Genomic DNA, 16,262 nt, shown 5'->3' with positions numbered 1-16,262 from the left:
TGCACATCCCCGTCACTTCCAAAGTCGAGTGCCTCCTGGTATCACAAGGTTTGATTTGGAAGTTGCTATGCTACTACCGCTAATGGTTATAACTATGACTTGAATCAAGTTAGTTTTCAGAATATATTTGTTGCTTTGGCAATGATTTTAGATGGCAAATAATATACTGAAGGTTGATTTTTTATGGCAACTCAATTTGTGCCATATTGGGCTATTCCAGTTGAAATCCATACACCTCATGGAAGAATGGCTACTTACAGGGTGTAGATGGAACCACCCATTCAGGTAATCCCATTGGAAATTCACACCCCTTGTGTGGGAGATTAAAGTCCTGTCTCCTATAGGGGATGTATGGATATCAACTGGAATAGCCCATTGTGTTCCATTTTGGCATCTGCATCACATACTGTCATATCTGAAAAGGCTGCTTTGTGTGCTTCTGTTTTATTATAGTGCTCTAATTGTGATGAGATACACTGTAAAATGAACTATAGCATTTAATTTTTGAGTTCTTATAACAATATAGCAATCTCACATCCATTCATAAAAGAAAGAAGAATGCTGAAACATAAACTAACAATACGAAGTACAACAATGCTTATAAAAAGTCACACAAGGCAGCCTTTTGAGATATGACAGTATGTGATGCAGACGATGAGTTGTAGCTTACCTTCACTACCAGGTACATCACACTGAATAAGATTAGGTGCTATGCTTAGAATGGGACACTTATTCCCACATACACTCACAGTAGTTGAGTCCTTACCTTCACTACCAGGTACATCACACTGGATAAGATTAGGTGCTATGCTTAGAATAGGGCACTTATTCCCACACACACTCACAGTAGTTGAGTCCTTACCTTCACTACCAGGTACATCACACTGGATAAGATTAGGTGCTATGCTTAGAATAGGACTTATTCCCACACACACTCACAGTAGTTGAGTACTTACCTTCACTACCAGGTACATCACACTGGATAAGATTAGGTGCTATGCTTAGAATAGGGCACTTATTCCCACACACACTCACAGTAGTTGAGTCCTTACCTTCACTACCAGGTACATCACACTGGATAAGATTAGGTGCTATGCTTAGAATAGGGCACTCATTCCCAAACACACTCACAGTAGTTGAGTCCTTACCTTCACTACCAGATACATCACACTGGATAAGATTAGGTGTCATGCTTAGAATAGGGCACTTATTCCCACACACACTCACAGTAGTTGAGTCCTTACCTTCACTACCAGGTACATCACACTGGATAAGATTAGGTGCTATGCTTAGAATAGGGCACTTATTCCCACACACACTCACAGTAGTTGAGTCCTTACCTTCACTGTCAGGTACATCACACTGGATCAGATTAGGTGCTATGCTTAGAATAGGGCACTTATTCCCACACACACTCACAGTAGTTGAGTCCTTACCTTCACTACCAGGTACATCACACTGGATAAGATTAAGTGCTATGCTTAGAATAGGGCACTTATTCCCACACACACTCACAGTAGTTGAGTCCTTACCTTCACTACCAGGTACATCACACTGGATAAGATTAGGTGCTATGCTTAGAATCGGGGACTTAATCCCACACACACTCACAGTAGTTGAGTCCTTACCTTCACTACCAGGTACATCACACTGGATAAGATTAAGTGCTATGCTTAGAATAGGACACTTATTCCCACACACACTCACAGTAGTTGAGTCCTTACCTTCACTACCAGGTACATCACACTGGATAAGATTAGGTGCTATGCTTAGAATAGGACACTTATTCCCAAACACACTCACAGTAGTTGAGTCCTTACCTTCACTACCAGGTACATCACACTGGATAAGATTAGGTGCTATGCTTAGAATAGGGCACTTATTCCCACATACACTTCTAGTGCCCGTTTCTATTCATCGTTATGTATTCTTCTCCCGTGCATTATTTTCGCGAACTACCCTTCACAGCCCAAATTATATAAACCTGCACGCTAAACAATGCATTATCTAAAACCTGCACGCTAAACAATAGATTCTAGATAATACGTGCACGCTCAAATACTAGAAATACTACTTTCACATAACCATATAGTAGAATTAGGTGGCGTTTTCGACACAGAGGTCACATAACTATATAATTGTCTGTTCGATATATATACCATCAAAAAAGTACGAATATACATTCTGTGGTGTTAAAATGGTATAGTTACAAACGGTGTTCTATAATAGGGTACAATTATCGAATAGGGTGCAACTCTCTAGACGTGAGTCCAGTCCTCGTTTGCGGAGTTTAGGGTTAGGGTTTAGGGTTGGGGTAGGGCAGTCTTGTAATAAGACTAGTAGAGTTGCGCCCTATTTGGCAATATCATTGTCATAAATTATGATTAATGACCTCAAATAAATCAAACATCAAATGAGAATAATCGAGCTTCTATTAATTAAAAAGGGCCAAAAACAGGTGGATCATAATTATACAAGATGACAAGATGACACCATTGCAAAATATTCAGCATTTTACAAATGAAATACATGTAGGCCTATATCTAAAATAACACACACTAGCGCATAATATCATGATCATGCTTTTTATAATACCATAGGCCTTCAAACACATGTGTTTGAAGGCCTATGATAATACTGAACAAATTGTTAAATCCCAATGTCGTGTGTTTTAATATAAGTCGATTTTAAAGTTAAAATTATAGAGCTATAAAGTCCAGTTGATATTCACCGTAGTACTAGTCGGACATCTAAATCGATCGTTTCGAACTGGTTCAGTGCTCTAAATGATCACAACATAAAGTCAATTGGTTACAAACCATGCGTGAATAAGTTACTAAAGTATGACGTATGGCTTAATCGATACCATTGATAGCTAACTTATACACTGTATTGATTTTCTTTACCAGTTAAATGCTACGTAGCTGGTCAATGTCCTGACGGTGTTTTTAAAATGTAAGATATTTTCCTAATATTAAAACTAATATAATGAATGCAGCAATTAATGTTGCCTATTGTTTTAATAGGCCTACACTCAAAGTGTATGACGGATAATGTACTCGTGCAAATGCATTCGTCAAGATAATTGCACTTGCCATGGAGTTAATGCATTTAGCTCTTGAGCCTATCGGCTCTCGAGCTAAATGCAATAACTCCACGGCGCGTGCGATTATCTTGACGAATGCATTGCACTCAGTTCATTATCCTTATCATACACTCACAGTAGTTGAGTCCTTACCTTCACTACCAGGTACATCACACTGGATAAGATTAGGTGCTATACTTAGAATAGGACACTTATTCCCACACACACTCACAGTAGTTGAGTCCTTACCTTCTCTACCAGGTACATCACACTGGATAAGATTAGGTGCTATGCTTAGAATAGGGCACTTATTCCCACATACACTCACAGTAGTTGAGTCCTTACCTTCACTACCAGGTACATCACACTGGATAAGATTAGGTGCTATGCTTAGAATAGGGCACTTATTCCCACACACACTCACAGTAGTTGAGTCCTTACCTTCACTGACCAGGTACATCACACTGGATCAGATTAGGTGCTATGCTTAGAATAGGGCACTTATTCCCACACACACTCACAGTAGTTGAGTCCTTACCTTCACTACCAGGTACATCACACTGGATAAGATTAGGTGCTATGCTTAGAATAGGGCACTTATTCCCACACACACTCACAGTAGTTGAGTCCTTACCTTCACTACCAGGTACATCACACTGGATAAGATTAGGTGCTATGCTTAGAATCGGGCACTTAATCCCACACACACTCACAGTAGTTGAGTCCTTACCTTCACTACCAGGTACATCACACTGGATAAGATTAGGTGCTATGCTTAGAATAGGACACTTATTCCCACACACACTCACAGTAGTTGAGTCCTTACCTTCACTACCAGGTACATCACACTGGATAAGATTAGGTGCTATGCTTAGAATAGGACACTTATTCCCAAACACACTCACAGTAGTTGAGTCCTTACCTTCACTACCAGGTACATCACACTGGATAAGATTAGGTGCTATGCTTAGAATAGGGCACTTATTCCCACATACACTCACAGTAGTTGAGTCCTTACCTTCACTACCAGGTACATCACACTGGATAAGATTAGGTGCTATGCTTAGAATAGGACACTTATTCCCACACACACTCACAGTAGCTGAGTCCTTACCTTCACTACCAGGTACATCACACTGGATAAGATTAGGTGCTATGCTTAGAATAGGACACTTATTCCCACACACACTCACAGTAGTTGAGTCCTTACCTTCTCTACCAGGTACATCACACTGGATAAGATTAGGTGCTATACTTAGAATATGACACTTATTCCCACACACACTTACAGTAGTTGAGTCCTTACCTTCACTACCAGGTACATCACACTGGATAAGATTAGGTGCTATGCTTAGAATAGGGCACTTATTCCCACATACACTCACAGTAGTTGAGTCCTTACCTTCACTACCAGGTACATCACACTGGATAAGATTAGGTGCTATACTTAGAATAGGGCACTTATTCCCACACACACTCACAGTAGTTGAGTCCTTACCTTCACTACCAGGTACATCACACTGGATAAGATTAGGTGCTATGCTTAGAATAGGGCACTAATTCCCACACACACTCACAGTAGTTGAGTCCTTACCTTCACTGTCAGGTACATCACACTGGATCAGATTAGGTGCTATGCTTAGAATAGGGCACTTATTCCCACACACACTCACAGTAGTTGAGTCCTTACCTTCACTACCAGGTACATCACACTGGATAAGATTAGGTGCTATGCTTAGAATAGGGCACTTATTCCCACACACACTGACAGTAGTTGAGTCCTTACCTTCACTACCAGGTACATCACACTGGATAAGATTAGGTGCTATGCTTAGAATAGGACTTATTCCCACACACACTCACAGTAGTTGAGTCCTTACCTTCACTACCAGGTACATCACACTGGATAAGATTAGGTGCTATGCTTAGAATAGGGCACTTATTCCCACACACACTCACAGTAGTTGAGTACTTACCTTCACTACCAGGTACATCACACTGGATAAGATTAGGTGCTATGCTTAGAATAGGGCACTTATTCCCACACACACTCACAGTAGTTGAGTTCTTACCTTCACTACCAGGTACATCACACTGGATAAGATTAGGTGCTATGCTTAGAATAGGGCACTTATTCCCACACACACTCACAGTAGTTGAGTCCTTACCTTCACTACCAGGTACATCACACTGGATAAGATTAGGTGCTATGCTTAGAATCGGGCACTTAATCCCAAACACACTCACAGTAGTTGAGTCCTTACCTTCACTACCAGGTACATCACACTGGATAAGATTAGGTGCTATGCTTAGAATAGGGCACTTATTCCCACACACACTCACAGTAGTTGAGTACTTACCTTCACTACCAGGTACATCACACTGGATCAGATTAGGTGCTATGCTTAGAATAGGGCACTCATTCCCAAACACACTCACAGTGGTTGAGTCCTTACCTTCACTACCAGATACATCACACTGGATAAGATTAGGTGTCATGCTTAGAATAGGGCACTTATTCCCACACACACTCACAGTAGTTGAGTCCTTACCTTCACTACCAGGTACATCACACTGGATAAGATTAGGTGCTATGCTTAGAATAGGGCACTTATTCCCACACACACTCACAGTAGTTGAGTTCTTACCTTCACTACCAGGTACATCACACTGATCAGATTAGGTGCTATGCTTAGAATAGGGCACTTATTCCCACACACACTCACAGTAGTTGAGTCCTTACCTTCACTACCAGGTACATCACACTGGATAAGATTAGGTGCTATGCTTAGAATCGGGCACTTAATCCCAAACACACTCACAGTAGTTGAGTCCTTACCTTCACTACCAGGTACATCACACTGGATAAGATTAGGTGCTATGCTTAGAATAGGGCACTTATTCCCACACACACTCACAGTAGTTGAGTACTTACCTTCACTACCAGGTACATCACACTGGATCAGATTAGGTGCTATGCTTAGAATAGGGCACTCATTCCCAAACACACTCACAGTGGTTGAGTCCTTACCTTCACTACCAGATACATCACACTGGATAAGATTAGGTGTCATGCTTAGAATAGGGCACTTATTCCCACACACACTCACAGTAGTTGAGTCCTTACCTTCACTACCAGGTACATCACACTGGATAAGATTAGGTGCTATGCTTAGAATAGGGCACTTATTCCCACACACACTCACAGTAGTTGAGTCCTTACCTTCACTGTCAGGTACATCACACTGATCAGATTAGGTGCTATGCTTAGAATAGGGCACTTATTCCCACACACACTCACAGTAGTTGAGTCCTTACCTTCACTACCAGGTACATCACACTGGATAAGATTAGGTGCTATGCTTAGAATAGGACACTTATTCCCACACACACTCACAGTAGTTGAGTCCTTACCTTCACTACCAGGTACATCACACTGGATAAGATTAGGTGCTATGCTTAGAATAGGACACTTATTCCCACACACACTCACAGTAGTTGAGTCCTTACCTTCACTACCAGGTACATCACACTGGATAAGATTAGGTGCTATACTTAGAATAGGACACTTATTCCCACATACACTCACAGTAGTTGAGTCCTTACCTTCACTACCAGGTACATCACACTGGATAAGATTAGGTGCTATGCTTAGAATAGGACACTTATTCCCAAACACACTCACAGTAGTTGAGTCCTTACCTTCACTACCAGGTACATCACACTGGATAAGATTAGGTGCTATGCTTAGAATAGGGCACTTATTCCCACATACACTCACAGTAGTTGAGTCCTTACCTTCACTACCAGGTACATCACACTGGATAAGATTAGGTGCTATACTTAGAATAGGACACTTATTCCCACACACACTCACAGTAGTTGAGTCCTTACCTTCTCTACCAGGTACATCACACTGGATAAGATTAGGTGCTATGCTTAGAATAGGGCACTTATTCCCACATACACTCACAGTAGTTGAGTCCTTACCTTCACTACGAGGTACATCACACTTGATAAGATTAGGTGCTATACTTAGAATAGGGCACTTATTCCCACACACACTCACAGTAGTTGAGTCCTTACCTTCACTACCAGGTACATCACACTGGATAAGATTAGGTGCTATGCTTAGAATAGGGCACTTATTCCCACACACACTCACAGTAGTTGAGTCCTTACCTTCACTGTCAGGTACATCACACTGGATCAGATTAGGTGCTATGCTTAGAATAGGGCACTTATTCCCACACACACTCACAGTAGTTGAGTCCTTACCTTCACTACCAGGTACATCACACTGGATAAGATTAGGTGCTATGCTTAGAATAGGGCACTTATTCCCACACACACTGACAGTAGTTGAGTCCTTACCTTCACTACCAGGTACATCACACTGGATAAGATTAGGTGCTATGCTTAGAATAGGACTTATTCCCACACACACTCACAGTAGTTGAGTCCTTACCTTCACTACCAGGTACATCACACTGGATAAGATTAGGTGCTATGCTTAGAATAGGGCACTTATTCCCACACACACTCACAGTAGTTGAGTACTTACCTTCACTACCAGGTACATCACACTGGATCAGATTAAGTGCTATGCTTAGAATAGGGCACTCATTCCCAAACACACTCACAGTGGTTGAGTCCTTACCTTCACTACCAGATACATCACACTGGATAAGATTAGGTGTCATGCTTAGAATAGGGCACTTATTCCCACACACACTCACAGTAGTTGAGTCCTTACCTTCACTACCAGGTACATCACACTGGATAAGATTAGGTGCTATGCTTAGAATAGGGCACTTATTCCCACACACACTCACAGTAGTTGAGTTCTTACCTTCACTACCAGGTACATCACACTGATCAGATTAGGTGCTATGCTTAGAATAGGACACTTTTTCCCACACACTCGCGCAGTAGTTGAGTCCTTACCTTCACTACCAGGTACATCACACTGGATAAGATTAGGTGCTATGCTTAGAATCGGGCACTTAATCCCAAACACACTCACAGTAGTTGAGTCCTTACCTTCACTACCAGGTACATCACACTGGATAAGATTAGGTGCTATGCTTAGAATAGGGCACTTATTCCCACACACACTCACAGTAGTTGAGTACTTACCTTCACTACCAGGTACATCACACTGGATCAGATTAGGTGCTATGCTTAGAATAGGGCACTCATTCCCAAACACACTCACAGTGGTTGAGTCCTTACCTTCACTACCAGATACATCACACTGGATAAGATTAGGTGTCATGCTTAGAATAGGGCACTTATTCCCACACACACTCACAGTAGTTGAGTCCTTACCTTCACTACCAGGTACATCACACTGGATAAGATTAGGTGCTATGCTTAGAATAGGGCACTTATTCCCACACACACTCACAGTAGTTGAGTCCTTACCTTCACTGTCAGGTACATCACACTGATCAGATTAGGTGCTATGCTTAGAATAGGGCACTTATTCCCACACACACTCACAGTAGTTGAGTCCTTACCTTCACTACCAGGTACATCACACTGGATAAGATTAGGTGCTATGCTTAGAATAGGACACTTATTCCCACACACACTCACAGTAGTTGAGTCCTTACCTTCACTACCAGGTACATCACACTGGATAAGATTAGGTGCTATGCTTAGAATAGGACACTTATTCCCACACACACTCACAGTAGTTGAGTCCTTACCTTCACTACCAGGTACATCACACTGGATAAGATTAGGTGCTATACTTAGAATAGGACACTTATTCCCACATACACTCACAGTAGTTGAGTCCTTACCTTCACTACCAGGTACATCACACTGGATAAGATTAGGTGCTATGCTTAGAATAGGACACTTATTCCCAAACACACTCACAGTAGTTGAGTCCTTACCTTCACTACCAGGTACATCACACTGGATAAGATTAGGTGCTATGCTTAGAATAGGACACTTATTCCCACATACACTCACAGTAGTTGAGTCCTTACCTTCACTACCAGGTACATCACACTGGATAAGATTAGGTGCTATACTTAGAATAGGACACTTATTCCCACACACACTCACAGTAGTTGAGTCCTTACCTTCTCTACCAGGTACATCACACTGGATAAGATTAGGTGCTATGCTTAGAATAGGGCACTTATTCCCACATACACTCACAGTAGTTGAGTCCTTACCTTCACTACGAGGTACATCACACTTGATAAGATTAGGTGCTATACTTAGAATAGGGCACTTATTCCCACACACACTCACAGTAGTTGAGTCCTTACCTTCACTACCAGGTACATCACACTGGATAAGATTAGGTGCTATGCTTAGAATAGGGCACTTATTCCCACACACACTCACAGTAGTTGAGTCCTTACCTTCACTGTCAGGTACATCACACTGGATCAGATTAGGTGCTATGCTTAGAATAGGGCACTTATTCCCACACACACTCACAGTAGTTGAGTCCTTACCTTCACTACCAGGTACATCACACTGGATAAGATTAGGTGCTATGCTTAGAATAGGGCACTTATTCCCACACACACTGACAGTAGTTGAGTCCTTACCTTCACTACCAGGTACATCACACTGGATAAGATTAGGTGCTATGCTTAGAATAGGACTTATTCCCACACACACTCACAGTAGTTGAGTCCTTACCTTCACTACCAGGTACATCACACTGGATAAGATTAGGTGCTATGCTTAGAATAGGACTTATTCCCACACACACTCACAGTAGTTGAGTCCTTACCTTCACTACCAGGTACATCACACTGGATAAGATTAGGTGCTATGCTTAGAATAGGACACTTATTCCCACACACACTCACAGTAGATGAGTCCTTACCTTCACTACTAGGTACATCACACTGGATAAGATTAGGTGCTATGCTTAGAATAGGACACTTATTCCCACACACACTCACAGTAGTTGAGTCCTTACCTTCACTACCAGGTACATCACACTGGATAAGATTAGGTGCTATGCTTAGAATAGGACTTATTCCCACACACACTCACAGTAGTTGAGTCCTTACCTTCACTACCAGGTACATCACACTGGATAAGATTAGGTGCTATGCTTAGAATAGGACACTTATTCCCACACACACTCACAGTAGTTGAGTCCTTACCTTCTCTTCCAGGTACATCACACTGGATAAGATTAGGTGCTATGCTTAGAATAGGACACTTATTCCCACACACACTCACAGTAGTTGAGTCCTTACCTTCACTACCAGGTACATCACACTGGATAAGATTAGGTGCTATGCTTAGAATAGGACACTTATTCCCAAACACACTCACAGTAGTTGAGTCCTTACCTTCACTACCAGGTACATCACACTGGATAAGATTAGGTGCTATGCTTAGAATAGGGCACTTATTCCCACACACACTCACAGTAGTTGAGTCCTTACCTTCACTACCAGGTACATCACACTGGATAAGATTAGGTGCTATACTTAGAATATGGCACTTATTCCCACACACACTCACAGTAGATGAGTCCTTACCTTCACTACCAGGTACATCACACTGGATAAGATTAGGTGCTATGCTTAGAATAGGACACTTATTCCCACATACACTCACAGTAGTTGAGTCCTTACCTTCTCTACCAGGTACATCACACTGGATAAGATTAGGTGCTATGCTTAGAATAGGGCACTTATTCCCACACACACTCACTGTAGTTGAGTCCTTACCTTCACTACCAGGTACATCACACTGGATAAGATTAGGTGCTATACATAGAATAGGACACTTATTCCCACACACACTCACAGTAGTTGAGTCCTTACCTTCTCTACCAGGTACATCACACTGGATAAGATTAGGTGCTATGCTTAGAATAGGGCACTTATTCCCACATACACTCACAGTAGTTGAGTCCTTACCTTCACTACCAGGTACATCACACTGGATAAGATTAGGTGCTATGCTTAGAATAGGGCACTTATTCCCACACACACTCACAGTAGTTGAGTCCTTACCTTCACTGTCAGGTACATCACACTGGATCAGATTAGGTGCTATGCTTAGAATAGGGCACTTATTCCCACACACACTCACAGTAGTTGAGTCCTTACCTTCACTACCAGGTACATCACACTGGATAAGATTAGGTGCTATGCTTAGAATAGGGCACTTATTCCCACACACACTCACAGTAGTTGAGTCCTTACCTTCACTACCAGGTACATCACACTGGATAAGATTAGGTGCTATGCTTAGAATCGGGCACTTAATCCCACACACACTCACAGTAGTTGAGTCCTTACCTTCACTACCAGGTACATCACACTGGATAAGATTAGGTGCTATGCTTAGAATAGGACACTCATTCCCACACACACTCACAGTAGTTGAGTCCTTACCTTCACTACCAGGTACATCACACTGGATAAGATTAGGTGCTATGCTTAGAATAGGACACTTATTCCCAAACACACTCACAGTAGTTGAGTCCTTACCTTCACTACCAGGTACATCACACTGGATAAGATTAGGTGCTATGCTTAGAATAGGGCACTTATTCCCACATACACTCACAGTAGTTGAGTCCTTACCTTCACTACCAGGTACATCACACTGGATAAGATTAGGTGCTATGCTTAGAATAGGACACTTATTCCCACACACACTCACAGTAGCTGAGTCCTTACCTTCACTACCAGGTACATCACACTGGATAAGATTAGGTGCTATGCTTAGAATAGGACACTTATTCCCACACACACTCACAGTAGTTGAGTCCTTACCTTCTCTACCAGGTACATCACACTGGATAAGATTAGGTGCTATACTTAGAATATGACACTTATTCCCACACACACTCACAGTAGTTGAGTCCTTGAGTCCTTACCTTCACTACCAGGTACATCACACTGGATAAGATTAGGTGCTATGCTTAGAATAGGGCACTTATTCCCACACACACTCACAGTAGTTGAGTCCTTACCTTCACTACCAGGTACATCACACTGGATAAGATTAGGTGCTATGCTTAGAATAGGGCACTTATTCCCACACACACTCACAGTAGTTGAGTCCTTACCTTCACTACCAGGTACTTCACACTGGATAAGATTAGGTGCTATGCTTAGAATAGGGCACTTATTCCCACACACACTGACAGTAGTTGAGTCCTTACCTTCACTACCAGGTACATCACACTGGATAAGATTAGGTGCTATGCTTAGAATAGGACACTTATTCCCACAAACACTCAGTAGTTGAGTCCTTACCTTCACTACCAGGTACATCACACTGGATAAGATTAGGTGCTATGCTTAGAATAGGGCACTTATTCCCACACACACTCACAGTAGTTGAGTCCTTACCTTCACTACCAGGTACATCACACTGGATAAGATTAGGTGCTATGCTTAGAATCGGGCACTTATTCCCACACACACTCACAGTAGTTGAGTCCTTACCTTCACTACCAGGTACATCACACTCGATAAGATTAGGTGCTATGCTTAGAATAGGACACTTATTCCCACACACACTCACAGTAGTTGAGTCCTTACCTTCACTACCAGGTACATCACACTGGATACGATTAGGTGCTATGCTTAGAATAGGACACTTATTCCCACACACACTCACAGTAGTTGAGTCCTTACCTTCACTACCAGGTACATCACACTGGATAAGATTAGGTGCTATGCTTAGAATGGGACACTTATTCCCACACACACTCACAGTAGTTGAGTCCTTACCTTCACTACCAGGTACATCACACTGGATAAGATTAGGTGCTATGCTTAGAATAGGGCACTTATTCCCACACACACTCACAGTAGTTGAGTCCTTACCTTCACTACCAGGTACATCACACTGGATAAGATTAGGTGCTATGCTTAGAATCGGGCACTTATTCCCACACACACTCACAGTAGTTGAGTCCTTACCTTCACTACCAGGTACATCACACTGGATAAGATTAGGTGCTATGCTTAGAATAGGACACTTATTCCCACACACACTCACAGTAGTTGAGTCCTTACCTTCACTACCAGGTACATCACACTGGATAAGATTAGGTGCTATGCTTAGAATAGGGCACTTATTCCCACACACACTGACAGTAGTTGAGTCCTTACCTTCACTACCAGGTACATCACACTGGATAAGATTAGGTGCTATGCTTAGAATAGGACACTTATTCCCACACACACTCACAGTAGTTGAGTCCTTACCTTCACTACCAGGTACTTCACACTGGATAAGATTAGGTGCTATGCTTAGAATAGGGCACTTAATCCCACACACACTCACAGTAGTTGAGTCCTTACCTTCACTACCAGGTACATCACACTGGATAAGATTAGGTGCTATGCTTAGAATAGGACACTTATTCCCACACACACTCACAGTAGTTGAGTCCTTACCTTCACTACCAGGTACTTCACACTGGATAAGATTAGGTGCTATGCTTAGAATAGGGCACTTAATCCCACACACACTCACAGTAGTTGAGTCCTTACCTTCACTACCAGGTACATCACATTGGATAAGATTAGGTGCTATGCTTAGAATAGGGCACTTATTCCCACACACACTCACAGTAGTTGAGTCCTTACCTTCACTACCAGGTACATCACACTGGATAAGATTAGGTGCTATGCTTAGAATAGGGCACTTATTCCCACACACACTCACAGTAGTTGAGTCCTTACCTTCACTACCAGGTACATCACACTGGATAAGATTAGGTGCTATGCTTAGAATGGGACACTTATTCCCACACACACTCACAGTAGTTGAGTCCTTACCTTCACTACCAGGTACATCACACTGGATAAGATTAGGTGCTATGCTTAGAATAGGGCACTTATTCCCACACACACTCACAGTAGTTGAGTCCTTACCTTCACTACCAGGTACATCACACTGGATAAGATTAGGTGCTATGCTTAGAATAGGGCACTTAATCCCACACACACTCACAGTAGTTGAGTCCTTACCTTCACTACCAGGTACATCACACTGGATAAGATTAGGTGCTATGCTTAGAATAGGACACTTATTCCCACACACACTCACAGTAGTTGAGTCCTTACCTTCACTACCAGGTACATCACACTGGATAAGATTAGGTGCTATGCTTAGAATGGGACACTTATTCCCACACACACTCACAGTAGTTGAGTCCTTACCTTCACTACCAGGTACATCACACTGGATAAGATTAGGTGCTATGCTTAGAATAGGGCACTTATTCCCACACACACTCACAGTAGTTGAGTCCTTACCTTCACTACCAGGTACATCACACTGGATAAGATTAGGTGCTATGCTTAGAATAGGGCACTTATTCCCACACACACTCACAGTAGTTGAGTCCTTACCTTCACTACCAGGTACATCACACTGGATAAGATTAGGTGCTATGCTTAGAATAGGGCACTTATTCCCACACACACTCACAGTAGTTGAGTCCTTACCTTCACTACCAGATACATCACACTGGATAAGATTAGGTGCTATGCTTAGAATAGGACACTTATTCCCACACACACTCACAGTAGTTGAGTCCTTACCTTCACTACCAGGTACATCACACTGGATAAGATTAGGTGCTATGCTTAGAATGGGACACTTATTCCCACACACACTAACAGTAGTTGAGTCCTTACCTTCACTACCAGGTACATCACACTGGATAAGATTAGGTGCTATGCTTAGAATAGGGCACTTATTCCCACACACACTCACATTAGTTGAGTCCTTACCTTCACTACCAGGTACATCACACTGGATAAGATTAGGTGCTATGCTTAGAATCGGGCACTTAATCCACACACACACTCACAGTAGTTGAGTCCTTACCTTCACTACCAGGTACATCACACTGGATAAGATTAGGTGCTATGCTTAGAATAGGGCACTTATTCCCACACACACTCACAGTAGTTGAGTCCTTACCTTCACTACCAGGTACATCACACTGGATAAGATTAGGTGCTATGCTTAGAATCGGGCACTTAATCCCACACACACTCACAGTAGTTGAGTCCTTACCTTCACTACCAGGTACATCACACTGGATAAGATTAGGTGCTATGCTTAGAATAGGGCACTTATTCCCACACACACTGACAGTAGTTGAGTCCTTACCTTCACTACCAGGTACATCACACTGGATAAGATTAGGTGCTATGCTTAGAATAGGACACTTATTCCCACACACACTGACAGTAGTTGAGTCCTTACCTTCACTACCAGGTACATCACACTGGATAAGATTAGGTGCTATGCTTAGAATAGGGCACTTATTCCCACACACACTCACAGTAGTTGAGTCCTTACCTTCACTACCAGATACATCACACTGGATAAGATTAGGTGCTATGCTTAGAATAGGACACTTATTCCCACACACACTCACAGTAGTTGAGTCCTTACCTTCACTACCAGGTACATCACACTGGATAAGATTAGGTGCTATGCTTAGAATAGGACACTTATTCCCACACACACTCACAGTAGTTGAGTCCTTACCTTCACTACCAGGTACATCACACTGGATAAGATTAGGTGCTATGCTTAGAATAGGACACTTATTCCCACACACACTCACAGTAGTTGAGTCCTTACCTTCACTACCAGATACATCACACTGGATAAGATTAGGTGCTATGCTTAGAATAGGACACTTATTCCCACACACACTCACAGTAGTTGAGTCCTTACCTTCACTACCAGGTACATCACACTGGATAAGATTAGGTGCTATGCTTAGAATAGGGCACTCATTCCCACACACACTCACAGTAGTTGAGACCTTACCTTCACTACCAGGTACATCACACTGGATAAGATTAGGTGCTATGCTTAGAATCGGGCACTTATTCCCACACACACTCACAGTAGTTGAGTCTTCATCACCAAATCCAGACCCAGAAAGAGATAAAGTTCTGCCACCTCCAAAACTACCTGTATAGTTCAAATGATAACAATGAAAGCAAGATTACAATATTTGCTCTTTAATATATTTCAACTGTACATAGATTTTTACTCTCATTTGGTATAAAAAATTTAAAAAATGTAACAATTTTGATGACATTTCTTGATTTTTCAGCTCTGTCACTTCTGATTTTGCATGGATTTTGGTTCCGAAGAGCCCCATCCCCTCAGTTTTCTCTTA

The 16,262-nt window shown here is 42.1% G+C and overlaps 1 protein-coding gene across 1 annotated transcript in view; it reads right to left on the bottom strand.

Moving 5' to 3' along the window:
* The window catches only part of LOC140150287 (fibrocystin-L-like), a 119,621-nt gene that overhangs the window by 61,393 nt on the left and 41,966 nt on the right, over positions 1-16,262 (bottom strand). The window contains exons 33-34 of the mRNA XM_072172293.1: positions 15,954-16,051; positions 9,280-9,301 (exon numbers count right to left, since the gene is read on the bottom strand). Of these exons, the coding sequence (XP_072028394.1) occupies positions 9,280-9,301; positions 15,954-16,051 (120 nt within the window). The remainder of the gene's footprint in view (positions 1-9,279; positions 9,302-15,953; positions 16,052-16,262) is intronic.

This window comes from Amphiura filiformis, chromosome 4 (genome assembly GCF_039555335.1).
Source record: "Amphiura filiformis chromosome 4, Afil_fr2py, whole genome shotgun sequence".
In the NCBI taxonomy this organism is placed as follows: domain Eukaryota; kingdom Metazoa; phylum Echinodermata; class Ophiuroidea; order Amphilepidida; family Amphiuridae; genus Amphiura; species Amphiura filiformis.
The sequence above is the reverse complement of the archived record's forward strand: the minus strand, read 5'-3'. Positions and strand labels throughout refer to the sequence as shown.